We start from the raw sequence: 12,296 nt of genomic DNA on the forward strand, positions 1-12,296 counted from the left end.
GCTTATTTGGAGAATGAAGCAGACCTCTTGCAAATGGGCATGGGGGGAGGGGGGATGAGTGGAACGTGGGGTGGTGAGTGGTCTTTAGGGGTGCTGCTTTACATCACCAAGAGGGTAACAGTCTCTTTGGGACACTGGCGGGGGGAGCGGGAGGTTAGTTCCTCCCTCTAAACATCTGGTTCCCGATAAAGATCAACAAATGAGAATGCATCTCGCTAATTAGGGCCCTAACAGCATCACTGACATCTGAAGATAGCCAATCAACTGCTGGTCCCAGAGTGGTGCTACAGAAACAAGCAAGTTTACAGATGCATACACACTGCCCAGAGGGAGGGATAGGGGGGTTTTAGTAGGGGTGTGTGTCTGTATGTGTGTGTGTGTGGTTGAATGTACATGCGGGTAGATCAAAATGTCGAACATTTCGCACGCAATATTTCCAAGTGAGCCTGACTCGACATCCATAAAATCATTTCAGTGTTTGAAGTGTAACATGGAGCTGACTGATGGTCACTTGTCTATTGGACTGGACGTGTGAGTCATTTGCCGTGTCCCCGCACACAAGTTATTTGGCAAGGAAAATCTCCTTTTTGGAGCATTTAGTGAAAATTTTTTAAATTGCAGCAACGGATTTAAAGAACAGTTGTGATGAGTTTTTTTTTTTATCATGTCAAGTAGTCAGTATGCAAAGAAAATATACCCCGCCATGTATATTTTTTCATATAAAAAGAGACGAGTCTTAACAGAGAGCAGCCGCATGAGTAGACTGAGGTGGGATCAGAATTCCCCAGTAGATGGAGCCAAGATGGAGTAGCTTTCAGCTCTAAAAATGTCTTATCGAACAGGTTCGATACTGCCGACAGCTTTAGGGGCCCTAATGTTCCCAGGAGTTATGGCTTCTCATTGAGCAGTGCAGACAAACTGAGCATTCATTCCAGTTTCTGAAAAGAGCCCAATGAAATACATTCAAAAGAAATATGAAAGCATTTCACCTCCCTCTTGCCTATCTTTCAGCCCGTCCCCCCCTTCTTTTCTCACTTCCTCGCCTTCTCTTTCTCTCTTCTCTCCCACTTGGTCTCTCTTTTGCCTTTGATTCATGGCGTTTAGCACTGGCATATTCATAATCAAACAGACCTGACACTCCACATCCTCCCTCAGTGGGAACGCCGACGGCTGCGGCAGGAACTTTACACTCGGCCGTCACTCCTAATCAGCCACTCCCAACACCCGACTCCACCGCCATCCATCAGCCATCAGTCCTTCTCTCTCCGGACTCTGTTTTGCCTTTTCTTACTTTCTTGTTTGCACGCTTTTTTTCCTCCCTCTTTGTCTCTCTTTCTTCCATTCCCCCTCCCCACCCCCCCTCCTCTATCATCTAGTCCTTCATCATGCTTCTTCTCCAATTCTCGTGCTCTGTTTCTTTTCCCTCAGTCTCCTCGATCTTGGCGTGAAGCCTGAGAGTGACAGGGGGTGAAAGCAGGAGATGGAATGTCAAAGTCGGAGCAGGGCTCTGGTGGAGGACCCGAATCACCATTGATTTGTTACCTTATTGAAATAAGAAAGAGAAACAGGCTGAAAATTCAATACAGGCAAAATAATGCAAATGTGTGAGTCTGCTAAAAAAAAGAAAACTTTGTAAGGGTGTGTGTGTGTGTGCGTGTTTGTGTGTGTGTGTGTGTGTGTGTGTGAGATGGCCTGTCAAGCCCTGCGGCCTACTGAGACCCCTGCCCCTCCCTCTCCTCCTCCCTCTAGTTCTCCCTTCACTCCCCCTCCAGCCCCCCGCTCCTCCCCCATCCCGCCCCTCTCAGCACAGCGATATCATTATTACCCGTGTCTGGCCCTTGATCAGTAATGTCAACATCTTTCATATTGACGAATGTGCTGTCTGCCCGCATTGTGCACAGAATGGTTTACAGCCCGGCAGTGGACATGAATCACTCCTCTGCCACACACACACACAAACACGCACACACAGACAGATACACACTAAGCATGTGCAATCACATGCAACGGACATGCCTGTAAGCACACACATTTTGCACACACACAAATACATTACAGGAACATTCCTCACTCTCTCACACAAATATATTTTCCGTTTTTTACACACACTGAAGGTAGTTAATCAACTACGACCACCATGCAGCTCATAGTTTCTCATTCATATACATACATGAGCGCACATACACACACGGATATCTCCCCGGAGAGTATCCGATAAAAGTAAAGGTTCAGCTTCATTAGCAGATTGGCTGCAGTCCTCCTATGTGCGTGTGCGTGTGTGTTTATCTGCCTACTGTACATGCATGTTTGGAACAGAACAAGCAATGGCTTAATTTAACATTCACAGCTGCACACCTGCTCGCCACTAGCCATGAATGGAAGCGAACTGGTTTTCATTTTTCGGCAAAGTTATGAATCAGTTTCCAGTGTTCTTGTCATGCACATACAGGAATTTGACCTTGTGATGTATGAATTATTCATGAGCGTCATAATGAGAATTCTCCTTCGGCACTTGTTTGACTTTTCAACTGTTTTTTGCCTGTAAACAAGACTCATTACTCAAACGATGTGAGCGAATCTATATAGAAAGTAGGTTCTCTATTAAGAAAAATCCATAACTCTTTGGCTTATGTGCTTAATGTAAAGAATGTGGGATTTCTGTGCTTCTTAGGTATTGTCAGTTTTTGCATTTTTATTGCATCTGGCAATCAGAAACCAAAACACGCTGAATGTGTTGTCTCAAAATCTTGTTTATGAAAAGTCAGATTTCATTTCTTCTTAGCTGACATGGCCCCTCACTCTGTCCTTCCTTTTTCCTATCTCTTCAGATGACTGCAATCGAGAACATGGCAGAGAAGCTGGAAACGTTTGGCTCCTTGAAGCCAGAGCCTGGTGACCTGCTGCGCTCGGTTCCCTCCATGTTTGACTTCAGAGCTCCGCCCTCGGCGCTTCCCGACACGCTACTGCGCAAGGGAAAGGAGCGCTACACATGCAGGTAACTAAAGCCCCTAGTTTGGCTTGTATTTTTCACTTTTAAGTCAGTCATAAATTATTTTTTTAATAGTTTTTAGTAGTCTCTGCAGTTTTTCTTTCTTTTTCCTTTCTCAGAATATTTTCTTGTAAATCTTGTCTGAGACTGGTGTGCGTTTTGTGGGTAGTTTTTTGTTTTTATATGGTTGTGTTTTAGTGAGAACACATTGCAGTAAGAATTCCTGTTCTTTTTTTGGAAGCACTTAAAAATTGCAAAATGTTATGTACTCCTTTATAGATACTGTGGAAAAATATTCCCTCGCTCTGCCAACCTGACACGCCACCTGAGGACTCACACAGGAGAGCAACCGTATAGGTAAGAGCATTTTTTACGGGCTCCTCGTGTTTTTTTACTTTGCGATTGTATCCCTCAACCTATCCTTACTTAGCTCTAAAAGTCTGCAGGCACATAATTGTCCAGTCAAAAATCCGATTTGCACCATAGCCGATTAACACCCCATGAAAAAGAGCTGCTTTTCTCCCCTCACACATATGAGTGAAAGCAGGGCACACACTTTCACACAGTGTACTCTGAGCCACACATACAGACAGCACAACTCATTTGTTAACAGCATGTGGATGTTTTCCCAGGGATTTCTTGTCTACAGTTAGAACAGAGTTTATGTGTGTTTTCTTATGCCATTAAAGGCCTGGAATAATTATACTACTGCTAAACAATTTGCCTGATGAAAAATGGCGTCCATCGCCTGGGTGAAAGGGGAGGTTTGGGGGGATTTGGGTTGTTGAGGAGCACAGGCAGATGTCCACACCCGGCAGCTGTGGTCACAGAGTGATCTACAACAACTTTGGCTACTCCAAATAGAGGCTTACATCCCATCTAAACAGTTATTCCCATCTTATTCCAGAAATCGTGGTTAAAAAAATAGTAATTTTAGCTCTTAGTGATTATTTTTTTTCCATTTTGGAAGCTTTGTTTAAAGGCTCCCCTTTCTGCTCCTATCAGCCCAGCAGATTTTTCCAGGTGCATCTGAAGTACTAGTTACAATACAATAGTGGTCCAGTACCCATGCAAAAATTAATTCTGAAGACTTACTACATTTGGATGCCTCGGTGCTTGGCTTTGTAGTTACTAAGGTAGAGGAATTTTGGCCCAAAGTTCGGAAGGGGCCTGCTGACCACAGGGGAGAGAGAAAGACAGATGCAGGCCTCTACTGCCCCAGCCTGATAGCCTGCACTCTACATGCTGGCATGCCATTAAAGATCACCGCCTTTTATTGTAATTTTTTGTGGAGATAACCGGGGGGGAGGGTTCCTGAGGGACAGCCAATCGAGCGAGCTAATTCCACAAGAAGAAAAGATGTAATCTTCTCGTATAATTTTGCATGAAGAAACTTGGCAGGAGCTCCTAATTTTTGCAGGGCTCAAACCAAATCTGTTGCGTGCTTATTTTGTGAGAGAAGAATGCAATTTTATTGCGCTGGCTGGAGATAAGAGGCAGAGCTGTTTCACCTTAAACAAGCTCCTCCATCATGTCTGGGACTGTGGGACTGCTGGGACTGTCTGTATGAGCATGTGTGTGTGTGTGTGTGTGTGTGTGTGTGTGTGTGTGTGTGTGTGTGTGTGTGTGTGTGTGTGTGTGTGTGTGGTGTCCTACATTATGTATCCCATTATGTTTCCCCACATAACAAACCGCAGGTTCCTGATTCATTATGCAGTACAGTTGTATTTATGACCAGCGGCATGTGCGCTTTGATGTTTTCTTCATTTAATTACTGAGCTAAACGAAAGGCATTTACTTTCTTTCTGCAGGTGTAAGTACTGTGACCGCTCCTTCAGCATCTCCTCCAACCTACAGCGTCACATTCGCAACATCCACAACAAGGAGAAGCCGTTTAAGTGCCACCTGTGCGACCGCTGCTTCGGTCAGCAGACAAACCTGGATCGCCACCTCAAAAAGCACGAGAACGGCAATCTGTCAGGTGTGTAGCAAGTTTTGTAGACCGTGGACATATATATATATATATATATATATATATATATATTTTGTAATAAGATACATTAATCAAGCTACTTTTTCTTTTTTTTTCTTTCCGTATTATCAGAGAAAATGAGAGCAGCATTTGCTGACTCCTTAGATTCATCAATCATTCCACTGCATAGCATAAAACAAAATATACTCCTGATCGAGAGAATCTCAGAGGCTGAGAAATTAAATTATATAAATCTGTCATCGACCTCTGCAACAACAGCACAAAATATTTTTGAATGAGCTGCTTTCATCAGCAGCACAGCTCACAGCTTATGGGTTGAGAGGTTGCATCACTCTGACTCTGAATCAGCAGAACGAGCAGTGACACCTGGCCAGGAGCCGACGGCAGCGGGCCTAAGAGGAGGTCGCCACTTAATCAGACACAATGAGCAATCCATCAAATGCAAATCAATTATCTGTCAAGCTTTCCTTTTTTCGGCATTAAATAATATATTCCCCCCACTCAACACAAAACACAAACACTATGGACTAATAATACTTTGTAGAAAAATTCTTTCTCCACAGTTTATATAATAAAACCATAGCGTCTTAAGCTTTCGGCTTTTGTATCATTACTAGCATTCAGTGGGGCCAAGTATACTCAGATGTCACATAAATTTATTTTAAACTGTCTTAAGGTCTCAAAAAATGACAAATAGAGTGAAGAATCCATATCCATTCATACAAGCACTTTCTTTTTCTATACAAAGTGCGACTTGGGGTTCAGTAACTTGCCCATGGATACAGCCAGGGATCAAACCCCCATCCTTCTAAAGCACGATTCATATTTTCCTCAGTGATGTAATGTAGATACAGATACAGATGTCACACTGACAGACTGACAAACAAAACATGTCTTTTACGGCATACTTTCATCCTTAAAACAGTTTGGGGGCATCAAGTTCAAACACATGATGACTGGAATGTATTTTCTTTCTATAGGAACTGCAATGTCGTCCCCACAGTCTGAACTGGACAGCAGCAGCGCCATACTGGATGACAAAGAGGACTCTTATTTCAACGAAATAAGAAATTTTATCAGCAACACAAGCCAGAACCAGACATCACCGGACCCCTCAGAGGAAGGGTGAGAGCAGCTTTATGTGGTGATACGTGCCCGTCTTTCCTCCTATTTCTACTTCTACAAGGAGATGGTTGTTTCTTGGCCTGGAGGGCCCGAGCTGATTCAAAAATAAATAATTAAAAGATAGGGAAAAAACAGATGAAGGGTGATCTTTTGAAAGGATACTGGTAAATCTACATTAGATTGAATATGTATTAACTGTGTGGGATTTACACACACACACAAAATATATATACAATAATGTGTCGACCACTATCCACCATTTTTAGACATCCAATTTCATACCTTCCAGCCAGGCTTTGTTAATAACAATCGCATCATTTTGGGGGGTCTGGAGTAAAGAACTCTTATCTGCGATGACATTTAAGATTTGGAAAAGTGAGCAAGCTCTTTAAATCAATTGCCTCTTGACCACATGTAGGAAAAGATATCAATATACATGCAACTTCATCTGGGCTTTATGCAAACAAATTCTTGTAGCTGTGATCAGATCGGATAACAGTTGCGAGGTCTACTCTGGTCCCTGAGTTTGTTTTCACGCGCCCCATGTTGGTTTGATCACTGGAGGCCCGATAGAGATCTCGCAGACTAGCTCGTGATTGAGCAGAAGGCCTGTGAGAGCAGGGCCGAGCGGTAGAGTGTCAGAGGGACGGGAGGCAGGAGGGGTAGTGCAGCAGTTAGAGGACCACATCTGGAACCAACATGTCTGCCTACAGGAAGAGGGTAGAGGGGGTGGGGTCAAAGGGTCGGCTTGTGTTTCCTTTCAAAGTGCTGCACTGCTGACTGCTTCTGATAGATACTTTATCCCCAGCAAATTACCACGTTTGAAAGCGTAATTAGCGAATCTGTTTTCTTAATCACAGAGTTCTCACTCCCTCTTTTGGAGCTAGTTCTTCCTTGCAGCCCTGAATACCACCTGAACTCTCCACTCTGACGAGAACACTGCTGACGGTACAACATTATCAGTTCCTGAAATCTGAGACAAAACGACGCAAATCCTTTTTGTGCTAAAATCGAATACGGTGTAATTACCTCTCTCCCCCTCTCAAACGTATCCCTTTTAAATCCAGTGCGGCTATGCTGTTTATAAGCATTCTATAATTATGTGGTGTTGTGCTTGATGTGTTGTGTTTCCTATGAATCTCCTTCTCCCCCGTTCAATTTTCAGTCCCCTTCTCTGAATCCTTTGTGCAAGAAATGGCATATTTGGGAGCTGACGAAAGATGTCCCAGAGTGTAATTAGTGAATCAGTCTTAATGTGGTTCCAGATGATTTACCAAATGGCGGTTTCCTGTGGCACTGAAACAGAGGGACAGATTAAGACTCAGGCAGTTTGGATAGCTGGCCTTTTCCCTCTCCACAGGGATAGAGGAATGGGCTGGTTGGCAGCGCTCTCATAACTCTCCCACCAAATGGGGCTGTCAGCTAAATATTTTGCCTATTAGATGAATACGAGATAGTAGGGAAAATAAACAAGGAGAGAGGCAGAGCACTCCATTTAAGTGCTGCAATGATCAACCCAGTGCTGCTGTGCCCAAAGGGGCCTCAAAGCCTTGATGACAAATGGGATTCCGGATCTGCTCAATTCCAGCTGCCCTGTTCTGCCTCACATCAGTTCATCTACAAACACTGGAAGAATTCCTTAATCACACTGCATATTTTCTCAAAAACAGAATGAGTATATGAATAACATAATTCAGCCAACAGGGTGGATGTTTCATTTCTTCAACCTTAAATGCCTACTGCGTTGAACAAGCCTCATGAACTAATGTTCCTGATCTGCAGGCTAAATGGCGGTCCATTTGAAGAAGAAAAGCCACTGATGGCCAGCCATAGGTCACATGACCTGGAAGATGAGGAAGCGGAAGAGTTAGGTGCGGATGAAGAAGAAGGGGAGGAGCCTAGCAACACCCCTGAAAAATCAGAAAGCAAGGTGCTCCAAAGCGACCTCGATGATCCCATCATACAAGACGAAATGGACTTGAGTGAGCCAAATGACTTGAATCTCAGCTGTAAAACTTCTCCAAGGAGGTAATTTGACACAAGGTTGCAGCTCCAAAACAAAATGCATCACTTTAAATACGATGCTTTGAAGTCAAAAGTATCCTGGCAGCTTTTAACTGATGTTTGCCATGACTTTCAGGTATAAAGACGAGGAGGAGCAGAGCAGCTACTCAGCCTTGGATCACATCCATCGCTTTACTGAAATGCGCAAGCTGGACGAGAGCGAACTGAGTGACGGAGATGGGGATGGGGATGAGGAGGACGGCTCATTTGGTTCCCCATCTCTGACTGAGGCAGTCAAACAGCCGCTCTTTAGGAAATCAAAGTCTCAGGTAGATAAAGATGCGCGCACACACACACACACACACACAGACACACGCGCGCACGCTTAGATACAGACAATCCATATACACGATTATCTGCAGTGTACTTAATGTTTTTTATGTAAATAATATAGTAAATTGTAATCCACCCCTTACTCCTTCAGGCTTATGCCATGATGCTGTCCCTGGCTGAAAAGGACACTCTTCACCCAGCTACCCACACCCCAGCCACCATGTGGCACAGTCTGGCACGGGCTGCCGCTGAATCCAGTGCCATCCAATCCCTCAGCCATGTATGATGACACCTCTTTGCACCTACCTTTTCAGCTCTCAACCCGACCCTGATCCGCCTATGGCACTGGCAGTCCACTGCAGGGGCTATTTTGCAGGAATCCCTGATTGTCCACAGAGTGACTGCTGAGCAGGAACCACAGCCCACCCGACTGCTGAGTGAGGCGCCTTACCCCCAAAACACGGCAACTGCCCATGCAAAATCCATCCCAACCCAAGCCCCCCCAAAAAAAAATATTCCTCCAGCAGATAGAGAGCAAAAATGTCCCTCTGAGACCCTAAAATTGATTTGTTACATTGACACCAACCAGGATGTGGTGAAAATAATAATGCTAAAGTAATAATAGCCGTATTTATTCTTCTGAATTTCTATGTTTTGCACAGCAAAGGCAGCTGAAAGTTGTGGGAAGTGGATATGCTGATTTGTCGTCACTCGACTGAATTTTCTGGCCGGCACATACAAAGCAAGAAGAACATTTTACACAGAGAGTAACGCTGGTGGCGTCTAAGACAGCTGGTTTCAGCCTAGCATGTTTCACAGTGTGTAAAGCATAAGAACCAGAACGAGAATTCCCTTTGAACCCCCGGAGAGATCAACAGGTGTTTCCCATGAATACATGATGATAAAACATTAAAAGGTCGGGCGAGCAACCTCGGTTCAGATGAAAATCGTTCCATGTAAGGATAGCACTGGCGGTGCTTTAATATCACTGAACTGAAGTACAAACATAAGATAGCGATTGCTCAACTAAAATCAGGCCAGTCTCCCATCTGCATCTTTCATAGCTGTGTGTGTCTGCACAATCATAGCACTGTACACAAGTGTCTGACAACTGTTGTCCACTGCACTCCATCCTGCCCACCTGCGATGTCTGTGAAAGGATATAAATAGATTGTCTGTTTAGTGGAAGAGAAGAAAACACGACGATTTTTTTGCTTTGTTTTGTTTTGTTTAATTTACTGAAATAAGTATCCAGTGCTGAAGTTAACTGTTGTTCTGTCGAGGACATAAGTCTTTTTCAAAGCCCTTGAATCCATCCTAGTCCACCAACAATACCACTAAATAGCCCGAATGCTAGTTGTTAGCTACTCCATGCTTGTGTGTCTTTCATTTTTAGACAATCACGATTTTGTTTTTCATTTTGGTTTCTGTTGGTGTTGTTGTTGTTATTTGCTGTTGTATTTTGAGAATTGTATTTATTTCTTGGCAAACTGTAGTTTGTTTACTGAATAGCACTGCTCTTAGCCCGGGCAAGGGGGAGATTCCCAGCCGGGCCAATCCCACAGTTCAATGGGGTTTGTAGATTACATTTGAGGGCCGGATAGTATTAAAACATACAATTCACTCCTTATTCTACTAATGAAATCAGTTGATGAATAGATATTACTTAGGGGTTTTTTCTATGACAATTTATTGATTCAAATGTAAAAAAAAAAAAAAAAAAAAAGAAAAGAAAAAAAAGAAAAACAGTATAAGGAATTAATAATAAAAAAGCCAGGTATAATTTCTTCATAAGCGCATGATTGGTCTGATAAGATCTGTATCTGACATTTTCTACGGTTGTCTGCAAGCTTGTGTGATGTTCGGTTCATGTTAATCCCTTGTGCCAAACTTATGATAAATAACAGATTAATTTCATTTATTTTCCCGTTTTGAGGGACCAGATTTTTCTTCTTTTTTTTTTGGTTTGTTTATTTGTTTTTTGTCGTTGTTTTTGTTTATAATCGACTTTAAAAAGTAATCAGCAAGTTGAGGTACTTTGTTTTAATGCTTTCTACAATGTAACTGTTATGCATTTCAATTCAATACTGTGGGAGGAACAACTAAGAAATAAAGGACTACAATGTGGATTGACATGTTTTCGTTTCTCTCTTTATTACTCCAGAAAATAATTTTACTCGCTCTTTGTCCGTCCATCTCCCTCGCGCCTCCTCGCTCCATACAGTCCTTCTGGCTGCCCATCATTTTGACCCACGTCAAAATTTATACTAAGAGACAAGAGTCAGAACACCACCTGGCGCTTTCTTCTGGCGCTCCCATGGCCTCCAAGAGCGAGGGAGAGTCTGAACTCTGGTCCTCTTTATTTTTTTTTGAGGCCTTGGCTCACAAAGTGACGGAGATGCAGAGAAAAGGCTGGAGAGGGCTTGAATGTGGTAGTGGGAGCGGAGGCAGGAATGTGTCCTCTCTATTTGTGTCCGTTTGTGGGGCATGATGGATGAGGTGGGTAGATGTGATGACCTGGCTCATCGCTCAAACACTCAATAAGAGTCCCATCCTGCAGCAGGCCTCCCCATCCGGCACCCCCCTGCCCCCGTCACTGCTTGCTGCCAGCCAACGTGGGCGGACATTGTGGCTGGGAGGGTTGGAGGTTTAGTGGCCCCATTGTCCAGCGAGTAGCTCAAGTGGGGGGTTGGAGAATTGGGCATGACAGTGAAGATGGCTGGCGCTGACACTCTACATTTACAGTGCTCTTGGCACCCTAATGGATGGGTTGTTTTTCTAAGGCCCATCGTCAGCCCTCTGGGCTCTGTGGGGTGCCCAACTTTGACGAGGTCATAGTGGGTCACGCTGCATTGATGAGGTCAGTATGGGTCGTCCAGCTTTGATGAGGTCAGCGGTAGTGATCTTGCAAGCTAGGAACATAATGAAGTGACATGATATTGGTCTTGAGTATGGGTTGTGCCATCTGCACTATTGGGGACTCATTCAAGCTTATCTGACAACGGAAGTTTGTCAGCAACCAGAACACATTTGTATCTGCTGATCCAATTAAAAAAAAAGAAACTTTGAATCATTTGGAAACTGAAAAACTGACTGAGTCAGAAAATATGAATATTTACAGCTTTTTACTCACTTCTGCCAAAACCACCACCATAAGGTTAGTGAAAGTCAACCAAAGCAGTCAAGTTGTTGGCCTCAAAGCCAAAATAATGACCTGAATAAAACTATAAATCTCTCTGGAGCTCACGGGGAACTTCAGAGCAGGATTTGAATTCTGTCTGCTTACACTTACAAAACATTTCTTTTACATTGTTCATAGTCACTGGTATCCTTTCTTAAAACAGCTTTTGTGTGCCCCCTTCACATCACCCTGGTGTTATATATGCTGCTGAAATGGCAGATATCGCATAAAAAAAAGCAATGTCTTAAGAGGCTTACTAATTAGTTACTAAGAGACTTACTAAGTGAATTAAAAATATATATGCATCAAGTTCAGAGATAATTCCAATCAATTTGCATGAGTTCAGAAAGGCAATGATGCACACTTCTGCAGGTGCAATAGAGGAAACTGCTAAACAACAGTTACACCTTGACTGCATCTGGCAACTAACTTTGCTGCAGCATTAAGCCACCAGAACCTCAGAGGTCTTGCCCCCGCTGCTATTCAAATTGCCCATGTAATTACATCACCTACATAAAAAGTTCCCCTAGACAAAAGTCCAAAGGCACTGGCTCTGGAAAGAGCACCAAAATATTATGAATGGACAGCACAGTGTATAGTTCCATTGTTCGTGGGCAGCGGAGTGACACAAGGGTGTGTTTGGCACTGGCGTGTGCACTGGTTTGATCAGT

At 43.5% G+C, this 12,296-nt stretch overlaps 1 protein-coding gene across 14 annotated transcripts in view; it reads left to right on the forward strand.

Moving 5' to 3' along the window:
- The window catches only part of mecom (MDS1 and EVI1 complex locus), a 124,918-nt gene extending 114,728 nt beyond the window's left edge, over positions 1–10,190 (forward strand). For all 14 annotated transcript variants that reach the window (XM_026191471.2, XM_026191476.2, XM_026191472.2 and 11 more), the window contains 7 exons: positions 2,829–2,995; positions 3,269–3,346; positions 4,801–4,970; positions 5,963–6,107; positions 7,890–8,135; positions 8,248–8,440; positions 8,596–10,190. In XM_026191471.2, the coding sequence (XP_026047256.1) occupies positions 2,829–2,995; positions 3,269–3,346; positions 4,801–4,970; positions 5,963–6,107; positions 7,890–8,135; positions 8,248–8,440; positions 8,596–8,730 (1,134 nt within the window). In that variant the 3' untranslated portion in view covers positions 8,731–10,190. The remainder of the gene's footprint in view (positions 1–2,828; positions 2,996–3,268; positions 3,347–4,800; positions 4,971–5,962; positions 6,108–7,889; positions 8,136–8,247; positions 8,441–8,595) is intronic.
- The last annotated feature ends 2,106 nt before the right edge of the window (positions 10,191–12,296 follow it).

The sequence above is a fragment of the Astatotilapia calliptera genome, chromosome 14 (genome assembly GCF_964374335.1).
Source record: "Astatotilapia calliptera chromosome 14, fAstCal68.1, whole genome shotgun sequence".
Classification (NCBI taxonomy): Eukaryota; Metazoa; Chordata; class Actinopteri; order Cichliformes; family Cichlidae; genus Astatotilapia; species Astatotilapia calliptera.